The sequence below is a fragment of the Panthera leo genome, chromosome C2 (genome assembly GCF_018350215.1).
Source record: "Panthera leo isolate Ple1 chromosome C2, P.leo_Ple1_pat1.1, whole genome shotgun sequence".
In the NCBI taxonomy this organism is placed as follows: domain Eukaryota; kingdom Metazoa; phylum Chordata; class Mammalia; order Carnivora; family Felidae; genus Panthera; species Panthera leo.
The window spans coordinates 55,898,654-55,912,475 of NC_056687.1; the positions used below are offsets into that span (position 1 = coordinate 55,898,654).

General features: G+C 41.9%; 1 protein-coding gene and 1 long non-coding RNA gene across 2 annotated transcripts; one reads left to right on the plus strand and one right to left on the minus strand.

The window, feature by feature from the left end:
* The first annotated feature begins 2,152 nt into the window (after positions 1 to 2,152).
* On the plus strand, positions 2,153 to 2,812 carry LOC122229450. The gene is made up of 3 exons (XR_006206993.1): positions 2,153 to 2,238; positions 2,518 to 2,611; positions 2,713 to 2,812. It is a non-coding gene; the product is annotated as an uncharacterized LOC122229450 (long non-coding RNA).
* A 2,627-nt stretch (positions 2,813 to 5,439) lies between these two features.
* Positions 5,440 to 13,009, minus strand: DPPA4 (developmental pluripotency associated 4). Its single transcript, XM_042954347.1, has 6 exons — positions 12,769 to 13,009; positions 11,338 to 11,486; positions 11,201 to 11,251; positions 10,608 to 10,917; positions 8,169 to 8,364; positions 5,440 to 5,555 (listed from the first exon to the last, which is right to left on the minus strand). Exons 1-6 carry the CDS (start codon positions 13,007 to 13,009, stop codon positions 5,525 to 5,527), a joined length of 978 nt encoding a protein of 325 aa, XP_042810281.1. The 3' UTR covers positions 5,440 to 5,524.
* Between the last annotated feature and the right edge of the window lie 813 nt (positions 13,010 to 13,822).

Here is a 13,822-nt window from a genome sequence, read left to right on the forward strand (position 1 = left end):
CATTTTCCTAGAGTTATTCCATTCTTTTGGGCCTATAATATGCCTGCCACTCTGGCCATTATTTATTGGCTTAGAAAAACCATCAAATTCCTGTAGGGAGGGGCACCTGGGTGGCTCAGTCAGTTAAGGGTCTGACTTTGGCTCAGGTCGTGATCTCATGGTTTGTGAATTCAAGCCCATGTCAGACTCTGTGCTGGCAGCTCTGAGCCTGGAGATGCTTCAGATTCATTTGTCTCCCTCTCTGCCCCGCCCCAACTCATGCTTGCTCTCCCTCTCTAAAGCAAACATTAACAGGGGCTCCTGGGTGGCTCAGTCAGTTAAACATCTGACCTCAGCTCAGGTCATGATCTCGCGGTTCGTGAGTTCATGCCCCACATCAGGCTCTCTGCTTACAGCCTTGAGCCTGGAAGGAGCCTGCTGCAGCCAGACTGTGTCTCCCTCTCTTTCTACCCCTCATCCACTCACACTGTCTCTCTCTCTCTCTCTCTCTCAAAAATGAATAAGCATTAAAAAAAATTTTTTTTAATAAAACAAACATTAACAAAAAATTAAAAACAAAATTCCTATAGGGAAAAAGATTTCCTTATGGGATTTTTGTTGGGCAAGGTGACATACCGATTCTAAATTTACGTAGAGAGGGTTCTTCAAACTCAATAAGAAAACAAATGATTCAATAAAAAATAGGCAAAGACTTTAACAGCCACTCCACCAAGAAGCTATATGGAAGGTAAATTAACACCACAATAAGATACCATTATTCACCTATTTCAATGGCTAAAATTTAAAAAACTGATCACATCAAGTGTCAATGAAGAAAGCAACTGGCTATGATACATTTCTGGTGAGAATACAATTATGTGACAACTATTTTGGAAAACTGTGGCAGTTTCTAATAGAGCTGAACGTACACTTAGTATATGACTAAGCAACCTCCCTGCTTGGATATTTACCCCAAGAGTGAAACTTGAGTGTTCACATAAAAACCACATGAGAAAGTTAATAGTGGCCTTAATTGGTAATCGCCAAAACCTAGAAATAACCAAATATCCTTCAACTGGTGAACAGGTAAACCTATTATGATACATCCACACAAAGGAATACTAGTACTATTCATCATAAAAAGGAACTAATGATACATGCAAAAACATGAGTTAGTCTGCAATGTACTGTGCTAAATTAAAGAACCCAGATTTATTCTATTTATAAGACATCCAGGAAAAGACAAAATTGTAAGAACAGAAAATAGATCACTGATTTCCAGAGCTGGGAGGGGGTAGGAGTTGACTAGAAGAAATTTTCTGGAGTGATTAGAGTTCTACACCTTGTGTATGTAGTTACATGACTACATGCATTTGGCAAAACTTATAAGACTATACATTAAAATGAGTAAATTTCACAGCATATAAATTATGCTTCCATAAACGTGAGAAGGCTAAAGAGATTAAATAAATTCCCAAAGCCACAGTTACTGAAATGGCTAATAAGTGTCTGGTAATTACAGACAACCTCAGTTCAGGAAACAGAGATAGAAACAAAACATAATAGGACATAATACAAATTACAGCAATTATTCTTGGCTGAGTATCTATTTATCACTTGCCTGACACCGTAATTGTTTTACATGCAAGTTTTTTTTTTAATCTAGCCACCCTGCAAGGGTGGTTTGCTATCTTCATTTAAAAAACCTAGTAAACTGAGCTTCAAGGATGTGAAGTTGAACTTATATCTAACTACCCCATAAGTTTAGGGCTCTTGTGTTCTTAACAAGAAATGTGGTGACTTCCAATCAGTATGTGCAAAAAACGGTTATTTTTAATGTTTATTCATTTCTGAGAGAGAGGAGTGAGAAGGGAAGGAGCAGAGAGATAGGAGTCAAAGAATCTGAAGTGGGCTCTATGCTGACAGCAGAGAGCCTGAGGAGGGGCTCGGAATTCACTAACTGTGACATCATAACCTGAGCTGAAGTCAGATGCTTAACCGACAGAGCCACCCAGGTGCCTGGTATATAAAAAGTTGTAAGAGATGGAACATATCAAAGGAGGTTATCAAAGAAGTAAGATTTAAGCAGGGTTTTGAGTAACTTCTAACAAAAGGCTCTTGGCTTTTTGTTTTGAAAAATGTTATTCTCTACACCCAACAGTGGTGCTTGAACTCACAACCCTGGATCAAGAATCACATGCTCCACCAACTCGCCAACCAGGTGCCCCCAAGGCTTGTGTTCTTTAGGACAAAACAAAGGTCTTCTGTGGTCTTGGCCTACATTCCTTTCTAGTCTCAATCTAGATCTGTATTCTCAGGTTCTGAACTCCCAACATACTGACCCTCCAGTTTCTTTCCTACTCATCTCAGGATCCTCACAGGCCCTTCCCAAGGGTCAGAATTCCTTTCTTCTCATTTCCAGTTCAATGCTTATTTGCCCTTCAATCTGATGTCAGCTCAAAACTTTCAGGGAAATATTCCCTTAGGTAATGGATTTAGAAGAGATTAATAACATTTGGAATAATTTACATCCTCCAGGGCTTCCAATGTAGGTGGTGCCATAGCCAGAGAAAAGATAATCCAAGCAAATCCTTCTGAGAAGTGTCTTCTGGACCCAGTGATGTCATTTTTTGTAAGCCAGTATCTCCCCCTACTCTGTTTCATTCCAGTACTGAAGTTCTCCTTTCTTATCCTTCCAAACATGGTAATTTCAACAATGTTCTTATCCTGCAGGAAATGATGACTGAAATATTGGGTGATTACTGATGTTTTTAACACCTTTGGACTTCACATTCTAAAACAGGAAGATGGCGTGCTGGAAAAAAGACAAATCTTCCCGCTAAGTAGTTTTAAAAGAACTTGCTAGAGACCTTCTAAAATAGTACTGAGATATATTCTTTTCTTAAACACTTACTTTTGATAGAGTGAGTGGGAGAGGGGCAGAGAGAGGGGACAGGATCTAAAGCAGGCTTTGTACTGACAGCAGAGAGCCCGATGTGGTGCTCGAACTCATGGAACAGTGAGATCATGACCTGAGCCGAAGTCGGATGCTTAACCAACTTAGCCACTCAGGTGCCTCTAAGAAACCTTCTAAACAGAATACAAAACAGAATTCTGGGTGCTAAACACAGCAGAACATTTTTCTTCCCAAGAAGTGAGTCAAAGCAAGAAATTATTTTCCCAGAGAATATTGGGTACAATCAGAGAGTGAGTATATAGTAATACTTTTAGATAGAAGACAGAGACTTTTTTTTATACTGATTCCTAGGTAACTTGTAATTCATTCCTTTTACAGTTCACTTGAAACCTCTCCACATATCATTCACTGAACAAACATTTATTGAGCACCAACTGTGTCAGGCTGTTTTAGGAAGCTGTGATAACTAAGTGCAAAAAACTGACAGAAATTCCTTCATACTATTAGTGGTAGACCATCAATAACAAATATATATTTATGTTAGAGGAGATAAATGTTATAGAAAAGTAACGAACTCGAGCAGGGTGAGGAGGCTAAATGGTGCTGGTAGGGGTTGAAAAACAGCTTATGAGGGGGTTCAGAGCATGCTTTTTTTTGACCAAGTTACATTTGAAGAAAGACTTAAAAGTAAACAAAGTTAACCATATTGACTTCTGAGGAAAGATCATTCCGGTCAGTGACAAGGTCAAGGAACAGCAAAGGCAGAGTGTACCGGAGATGGGGTCAGAGGTGAGTGGCATGGAGTAGGAGATACTGAAGTAAGGCTTTGGAGGAATTAACGAGGACTTAGGTTTTTCTTCTGAATGAAACAGGACCCATAGAGTTTTGAGCAGGGGATCATGAGCTGACTTGTATTTCAAAAGGATCTTTTCATATATGCAACCAAGTATTTTAAGTTATTTAAAAAGTTTTCAGATATAAAAGTTGTTATAACACCTGTGTATTCTCTCATTAACCAAGCGTTAAATGCAAATCCTGTGGCTATGACAACCAAGACATTAACATTGCTGTAATATCATCTAATCCCTACTCTATATTCAAATTTCCTATTGTTCCCACCAATACCCTTTTAACTAGAGGAACTATAATTTACCATTCAAACCAGGGCAGTTTAAAAAAAAAAAAAAGTGATGGGGCACGTGGGTGGCTCAGTCGGTTAAGTGTCCTGACTTCAGTTCAGGTCATGATCTCACAGTTCAAGAGTTCAAGCCCCATGTTGGGCTCTGCACTGACAGCTCAGAGCCTGGAGCCTGCTTCAGATTCCCTGTCTCCCCTGTCTCTGCCTCTCCTCTGCTCACACTCTGTCTCTCTCAAAAATGAACATTAAAAGATTTTTAAAAAGAGTGACATATGGCTTATACATGGTAAGATATATACATGCTAAGTACATAGCTTGGTGAGTTTTTACATAGGATAAGCCTAAATAACTGCCATCCAAAGCAAGGTAAGCTCACTTAAGGCTGAGACAACAGGTATAATCAGGACTGCCTGCCTCTGGATGAGTAGATGCATATTAAATCTTTTTGGTAAGAATAGCATCATTGATTATATTCCATCAGAGAACACATTTTTGTTTGTGTCATTCTTGGTGATAAACTGAACACGACATAGCCGACCTTCCTTGCAAAATCTACATTTTGAGGCACTTCCTTGCAAAAGCCCTTCCTTGCAAAATCTACATTTTGAGGCACTTGATCAGGTACATTAATTCAAATTCAGTGAATTAGTATTTTAAAATTTTCCCCATCTTCTCCTTAGGGCTGGGATCCTCGGAGATGTAGCCACTTCCAATTTTGCTTCCTGGCAGGGAGTTCATAGACTTCCTTCATGCAGATCCATTTGCCTCAGCCAGCAACATCTTGGCAGAACCTCTAACTTCGAAGCTCAGTTACTCCAACACCAGCTCTTGGGAGTTTTATGTGTCCATATCCCTTTGGAGCTAAGAGAAATTTGGAGGGCTGGCTCCGGATTACTCCTATCGTCATTTCCACTGGACCTCATACCTTGCACACACAATGCTTGTGCACTTATGGGCAGACAGATCTGCTACTTCTGTTTGGAATTGGCAATTTTGGAAATTTTCTTTCCCCCTGGCTCCTCCAAACATCAAGATCATACCCCAAGTTCCTTCTTATTAATAAGATGAAAAAGTCAATCACACTACCAAATGTTTACTTACCCTTCTGAAATAGAAGTGACCTTAACAGTTCTTTTAAGGTGGGAGACTGAGCTGAGCCTCGTGGAGGGGTGGAGGGGTGGAGTAGAGAACAGGTGTGTTTCCAGTGCTGGATTTCCATTCTCCGGACTCTGACTCCTCTAGAGGCTGCTAACCTTCTCAGTCTCTTGACTTTAAACTGTTAAGTACTTTAAACCAATGGGAAGGCAGGCCCTGTTTGGGGTCCGAGGGTAACATCTGCAACCCACCAGGCTGTGTGTCCTGTCAGCAGGAAGCGTGGAGGGTGGAGTGGTTTCCAGTCCAGCTGTCAGTGGCACCACTGAGTTGATGGTAGTTTCCTTCCTACCATCAGTTATAATCACAGTCGTACCCCTTTTTCTGGTATAGTAATCTCATTGGAGGCTTTTCATTAACACCTTATTCCTAGAAAGCAAACAAAATGCTTGTTTTTTATAAAGATGAGATCCAAGACATATTAAGTTATACCCTTGAAAACAGCCAGGAAACCCACTGGTGGTCTGCCAGTAAAATTGCTCTTAAAGTGTAGGATAGTGGGTGGAGAGCATGTGACCATATCATCAAGGTGTGATAATTAGCCAAGTTATGTGTCTGTAATATGTTCCTGCCCTGTGCAGCCCATGGGCAGGAGAGGCCCCAGAGTGGATCTTTTATTATTTGCCCAGCAGCCTCAGTAGATCATGAAAGGTCTCTGCAAAGTGACCTCAATTTTATTCAACTTGCTTGGCAGCGGCAACTGTGGCAGGAAGCAGGACAGGCAGAAGAGAGAAAAGACAAGTTCATGCTCACATACTTCCTCCTGTGGGAGACAGTAACTATGCCAGGGCCCCAGGGCTCCCACCCCCTTTAGGCTTCTGTGCCTAGCTAGCTGTCCAAGACCCCTGGTGTTCACTAGTCTTGACACCAAGGATGGCCCCCGTGCAGACCAACAGAGGATGGCAGGATTGTTCCAGGGCGATAGAGGGCTGGGGAGAGGGATCTCTGTGAGGCAAGTCTGGGCTATACCAAGTCCCTCTGTTCAGAGGGATCATCTTCTTTCCACCCTCCCTCTCTGTTCAACCCTCCCCCAGACTAAGCCCAGAAGCACACCTAGGCTCGCCCTTGCAACACAGCACAAATGGAAAATCCCTTTAAGCATCTCATTGCTGCACCTCTCCATTCGTGCTTTCAGAAAGTCCCTCCAATTGTCCTCTCTCCGTCTCTGCTCCTCATAGTCAAGCATCACCAAACCACCTGTCTCCTTGACTGCTTTGAATCTCTTATATTATCCAAGCAAGTATATCATTTGTACCTTCCTCAGCTTCATTTGATATTACTTAAAAGCCAGATTCTGTTTTGACACCTCTCAAAGATGCTAGGCCCTTAAAACATATCAAAAATAACTTTCCCACAAGATTTTTCTAACGGATCTCACTCCCTTCTCTCCTTGGCAATGTAAGCCTCAGCACTTGCTTCAAACCCTTCAGTGGCCCATTTCGCAAGAAAGAGCTGTGCCCCGCCAGATTCCTCATCCCTCACTCTAACCCTTGATATTGTTTGCAAAAGTTTGCATATGTACCCTTTTCCTTAAAACTGCACTTAAAAGTGCAGGGTTCTCTATAAAACTAAATACAATGGTCTTCTGGAATAAAAGTTTCTTTACTGGCATGTAAACTTCTTTATGGCTTTTCAATTTTAATACCTTAGGTGATTTTTGCACACCTTCCCGTCCCATTGGCTCCTCATACAAGAGATGTGGAACCTGAGGCCAGAAAGCGAAAGCCTCATGTGTAAAGGTATGGAAATGGAGGACTTCAGTGGAGGACTGCCCCCTCCCTGAGTCAATGCTTCAGCTCGTGCTTGGAGACAGTGAAACAGTACTTAATGCACTTCATCCCACCCCCATTTGTCAATTGCAGCGGCTTATTTTAATAAAAATATTTCCCACCCTTATTTACAAACAGCAATCTTAATGAATTAGCTAGTCTAGTTTACACGGAAAAAAACAAAATACCAGGCCCCTTACCCCCCTAGAGCTATTCCTCATCAGCCATTCAATATGTTGATATCAATTGGCTTAGAATTTAAATTACAGAGAAAGTCCTTTTGTAGCCTTCCTTCTGTTCTCTTCATAATTGTGCTTCTAAAGTTGGTTGTTTGGCGATTACAAAGATATTTCATTGATCACATCACATAACTAAATGATATCTTTTAAAAGAACACCATTGGCTACTGGATAAATTCTAACATTCAAAACGTACTATATAATTAGACTCCAACCTAATGATATTTCTTAAAATCTACAATGCTCAATTTGAGCCCAAACTGTTTTTTTTTTCATACATTGTATGTTTCCATCTTTATGACTTTGCTGAAAGGAATTCAGTTTGCTGACCTAATTAATACCCACAATTGGTTGAATACTTACATATGTCAGACATGGTGCTAAGCACTTTATATTTATCAACTCATCTAATCTCCACAATACTTCAGACAAGCATTATTATGCCCATTTTGTAAGGTGAGGAAGCAGACTCATTTTTTACCATATTCTGTCATACTAAAATACTTACAGTTTCTACTTTGGCCTAACTTCTTTCAGCCTTGGCTTTGGTCCCTATACTAAAAAATAAGTTTTCTCCTTCTTTCCATCCTCTGATACAAGTCATCCATGGCTTTTACAGGTGTTTATATACCAGTCCATCCACATGAGACTACAGTCTACTTAAAGGGTTGTGTTGTCGTTTTGCTAGTTATTTCTGTAAAGTGCATATACCATTCATATAGTAATGAATCAATATTTGTTTCTCCGTTATTATGGGTGGGTCTCTAGGTGGAAGCATTAAACCCTGACCTATAAATGCTCTTTTTCCTAGGAATACACTTAACCTAAGTAATAATTTTCTTAGAACTCTTTACTGACAACTTGTACATGAAATACAGGGCTATTTAAGATTAACATGGGTCTCCTCCTCCCCCTACCCCCCCCTAAAAATCAGGTGTCCAGTTTTAGTTTGTAGAAAAGCACCGGGTAATTACCTCCGAACACATTTGGGGCACAGCATATTGTCTTCCAGGTGTGGGGGTGGAAAATTACAGGCAGGTAGCAGAAAGAGGGCACACACTCTCCCCTGTTTTTCAGGCACCCAGGCTTGCCCTGCATGAAACTGTAGGCGAACCCAACCCTCTGTGTCTGCAGGCAAACTTTTCCCATGGACCACACACCACCGGACACCTGGGGAAGGAAAGAGAGGGAAGTATGAACACAGCATGACGAAAGTCTAATGTTCTTTTGGTCTAGAATGTATCAAGGTCTTTTGTTTCTTCTGCTTTTCTCAAGTGCCAGCCCCAGGATATGAATCCTAGCTTAACATACTCTGTCCTGCTTCCTTTTAGAAAATAACTCAAAACAGTTCCTATGAAAACTTAAAAAAAAAAAACCCAAAAAAACCCAAAAAGCAAAAAAACCTAAAAGTATAGTTGGAAGGGGTACTTTCCCTCTCTCCATCCTAGGTTTACAATAGGGACTCCTTTTTTGGGGGAGGGGGAGACCTCCTTAACAAAAAGATCCACCAAAGAAGATCAGTTTATTAACATGTATGGCACTTATCACTTGGAAGAAACCAACAAAAATGAACTCAAAATGGCGGCTTTTAATTCCAGTTTATGCAACATCTTTTACAAAGAACAATGAATTTCTAAAGAAATGACAGGACAGGGGCACCTGGGTGGCTCAGTCGGTTAAGCTTCCGACTTCAGCTCAGGTCATGATCTCACGGTTCATGGGTTTGAGCCCCACATCGGGCTCTGTGCTGACAGCTCAGAGCCTGGAAACTGCTTCAGATTCTGTGTCTCCCTCTCTGCCCCTCCCCTGCTCATGCTCTGTCTCTCTCTCTCAAAAATAAATAAACATTAAAAAAAAAAATGATAGGACAAAAGAAAGCAGTTTAAGGCTGGGGGAGGAAGGAGGGCAGGCAGTGGGAAGATAAATCTACAGGAAAGAACTAAGCAGTAAGTTTTGTTTGCAAGTGTCTTTAGTGCTGTCTCTCAGTTGATTGCAGCCAAAAGAGAAATTAAAATCTGCCTTTAGGTAGTAAAAAAGGATGTTTTTCTGCTGCTCCTTAATTGCCATCAGCTCAAAACAGTTTTTATTATAAATTTTAAAACAATTTAGAATAGGTATAATTTGGTGTGATATATTCTGGTTTCCTTTAACAGAAAGACTAAACCAGAACAGTCTGGCCTTCATGAAATAGACTTAGTGGTCTCAACAGGCATTGTATTGTGCTAACCAGTTTATAGTCTCCCTTAATTTTATGTCCTGTAATTCTTACAACATTATGAGGCAGGTATAATTATTAACCTATTTTACAATGAGGAAACTGGGAACTATATTAGACAACTAGTTAATGTCATTCACTTAACAGATGCTAGAAGATCCAGGGCTTAAGCTCAGGCAACTGATTTTAGAGCCTACCTTTATTTTTAATTCCATAAAAAAGGGGAAAGAAATATAGCCCAACAGATTGCCACTTCCTTCTGATGACATCAATAATTTACAGTAGTGGTTCTCAAAGTGCGGGCCCCAGACTACCATCATCAACACTGGCTAAAAGATTATTAGAAATGAAAATTCCCAGGGTGCCTGAGTGGCTCAGTTAAACATATGACTTTGGCCCAGGTCATGATCTTGAGGTTCATGGTGCTGACAGCTCAGAGCCTGGAGCCTGCTTTTGATTTTATATCTCCCTCTGTCCCTCTCTGTCCCTCCCCCGCTTGCACTCTGTCTGTGTGTCTCTCAAAAATGAATAAACATTAAAAAAAACTTTTTTAGGGGTACCTGGGTGGCCCAGTCAGTTAAGCATCTGACTTCAGCTCAGGTCCTGATCTCGCGGCTCCTGAGTTCAAGCCCTGTGATGGGCTCTGTGCTGACAGCTCAGAGCCTGGAGCTTGTTTTGGATTCTGTGTCTCCTTCTCTCTTTCTGCCCCTGCCCCGCTCGTTCTCTGTCTCTCTCTTAATAAATAAACATTTGGGGCGCCTGCGTGGCTCAGTCAGTTAAGTGTCCGACTTCAGCTGAGGTCATGATCTTCCGATTTGTGACTTCGAGCCCTGCGTAGGGCTCTGTGCTGACAGCTCAGAGCCTGGAGCCTGCTTCAGATTCTTTGTCTCTCCCTCTCACTTCCCTTCCCCTGCTCACGCTGTCTCTCAACAATAAACATTAAAAAAATTTTTTTTTAAAGAATAAACATTTTTTAAAAATTAAAAAAAAAAATTTACTTAAAAAGAAAAAAAAAAACGTAAAATTCTCAGGCCCTATCACAGACCTGAATCAGACACTTTGTGGGTAGGGGTCAGGAGTCCACCAGTCCTTCAGGTGATTTTGACATACCCCAATACCCTAAAATTGATTGGAGGTTAGTTATCAATAGCATTTTTTCCTCAACTGGACCAGAGGCAGATCTCAATATTGGGCTTACCATAGGCATCTTGTGATGATTCCACTGTCTCCATCTTCCCAGCCGTGGATGCAATTCTGGACCAGGAGGCAAACACAGCATCCGGGGCTGAAGTTGTCACAACCACCGTTTCGACTCCTTCCGGAAGAGGATCAGACCCAACGAGGGTCTGCATCCCACCCTCAGGGGGAGCAGCCACTTCAGGAGGGTGGGTTCCATGAGAAGAGCTCTTTTTCTTAGAATTTTCCAGAAACATTTCTCCCTTGTCCATCTTTGACCTTTTTTGTGATGGTGTGAGAATCTTGGCCTCCTTTGCAGTGAGGGGAATGTTCTTCTACAAAGAGGGTTGGTAAGGTTAAGGTGCTGTCAAAGTTGGCTAAGTTGACAATAAATTAATTTTAAAAATAAGATAACATTTTTTTCTTTAAAAAATAAAAGTTCAGCCTCATTTTTATTACTCTGTGCAGAGTTGGTGAGAAGGTGGGGAGGGGGTGCTAATCCTCCCCACAGGGGAGGAGTGGGGCCGGAAGGAGGAGCTAAGACAATCCCTCCACTTTTTGATGCTAAAACAGGTAATTAGAATGAGAACTAAACCTTCCACACAAATCACTTACCATTTGATTCGGGTAAGCAAATTCACACAGCCGCCTATATGCATCTAATTTCTAAGATAAGAGAAAAATGAGTTAACCGTCTAGTAAGGTTCCTACCCTTCCTCCCGGGAGCAATGCCTCCCACCCCAGGCCCTCACCTGGCCTTTGGTGCTCAGCTTCAGTTGTTGGCACCAGGCCCGCACCACGTCTCTATGAAGCAAGTTGACTGGTGGCAGTGTGGAAGGTAATGGAGGAATAGGGATTTTCTTCCGAATTCTTACTCTTGCATTGTCTTGTGCTGTCTTTTCTGAACAGGAAGTTGGAGGAGAATGGGATAAAATCAGTAAGAACTCACTTTTGTGTACCCTTCTGAAGTGTCAAAGTACGGGGACGCGTGGGTGGCTCAGTTGGTTAAGTGTCCAACCCTGGTCATAATCTCACAGTTCGTGGGTTTGAGCCCAGAGTGGGGCTCTGTGCTGACAGTGTGGAGCCTGCTTGGGATTCTCTGTCTCCATCTTTCTCTGCTCCTCCCCCACTCACATTCTGTCTCTCGCAAAACAAATAAAATGTCAGAGTACAACTTAGTTATCACAGTCCAATCCCCATTGTATAGTTCAATGACTTACAAAAGAAGACCCCCTAACCTTCCAGGGACAGAACCTCAAACTTAGGACTGATTTGACTCTTATGAATATCCAGTTTTTACTTCCTGAAACCCCCCACTTGCTCCTTTCTGTGAGCCTTAACCCACAGACTCCAAGTAGATTGTACTAGAAATCACATTTCCGGTCCAGGTTAATGATTGAAATCTTAAACCTCACATCGTCAATCATCAGTGGTACCTTGTCCTCTCACCAAAGAACAAAATAAGCCACCCATTCCCATAATTATGTCAGCCCACCCATCAGGGCAGGGCTCTGGTCTCACTGCACACAGGTTCCTCACAGACTCCCACTGTTCAGGAAAGACTTCCACAAGACACTCCCAGAACAGTCAACTAGAGGGCTACACAAAAGTGAGTTCTAATTATTCCATGGAAACTATAAACAAGCCTTCACCCCACCCAACCCGAGCCAGCAAAATCTTGTCCTCAATTCTTAGAAGAGGGAGCAGAGGGGTGCCTGGCTGTCTCAGTTGGTAGACTCTTGATGTCAGGATCGTGAGTTTGAGCCCACGTTGGGTGTAGAGATAACTTAAATAAATAAATAAATCTAAAAAAGGAAGGAAGGAAGGAAGGAAGGAAGGAAGGAAGGAAGAAAAGAAAGTAGAGTTTCAAGTGCATTTAAATTTATAGCAGTCTGTCCCTAAATCACTGCACATTGAGATCCTTAACCAAGTAGCCAGTGAGGGCAAAATGATGATCAGAACCAATAATGTTGTTGGAGTTTGGAGACCTGAAGACACCAGTTTTAATACAGGTGCCTGAAAGAAGGCTTCAGGGAGATGACACTTAAGCTAGGTCTCAAAGGAAGAGGAGGGTTTTCAGAATACAGGACCAATTTTCTTTCCTACTTTCTACTCTTTCAGAAAAGTTCCTCAGTCTTCTTAAACCCAAGATAATGAGATTTGAGGACTTGTAGCGTTCTTACCTTTGTCTTCTTTCATAGATCTTTTTTGTTTGGTCCCGTTCACTGAGGTTCTTGGTAACTTTGGTTCACCAGAAGCTTGCTGTTTTTCTGTGGTTTCTCTTGATACAGGTTGGGATTTGCAAGCGAAATAGTCTTCCCCTGACTTCTTTGTAGAGTTCTGCTGAGAGAGGAGCCAGTCAGTTTTCCCTCGGTTGCCCGACCCACCACATACACTACCTGCCTTGAGATTGCTCACATCCATGGCACCAAGGCATTCATTGCACACCACTGGCAGTATGGATTCTCCTATGGCAAATCTTCTTAATATCCAGTTTTACTTATAAGATGGGGAAGCAATGATGGGGAAACGGGGGAGCTAATTTTAAAATATAAGAAAAGACAGAAAATACGGATACAAACAAAAGTAGAAGAAGCTAGGCTCTTTACTGGGGGTGGGGGCAGCCCTTGTAATACCCACCCTATCCATTATCTCTCACCTGAAGATATTCTTCCCCCATTCCTCTATTCTTGGACTCTTCCGGAGAAAGTTTCCCCTACTATCGCCAGAAGGATTCTATATACTCATTCAGTGGTTTCTGTGTTTAGCCTGAAGATATACAAATGTCTTTAATTCAGCATATCAGCCTCTCCATTGCCCCAAGGGCCAGAGAATTCCTTTCCAGTCTGTTTCTGTTGGCCTGATGGGTTATCACTCACTCCACCTCAGCCTTTTTTTTTTAAGTTTTATTTATTTTTGAGAGAGAGAGAGAAAGAGAGAGAGACAAAGTGTGAGCAGGGGAGGTGCAGAGAGACAGGGAGACACAGAATACAAAGCAGACTCCAGGCTCTGAGCTGTCAGCACGGAGACCGACAGGGGCTTGAACTCCTGAACCACAAGATCATCACCTGCACCGAAGTCTGAGCCTCAATGACTGAGGCACCCAGGAGCCCCTCCACCCATCTTCTAATCACATTCCTAAATCTTTCTCTCTTTCAGAATCTCACTTCGAGTATTCATTCCTCTGGAAACCCTTTCTAACCTTTTCAGACCAAGTCAAATCTCCTACATATTGCC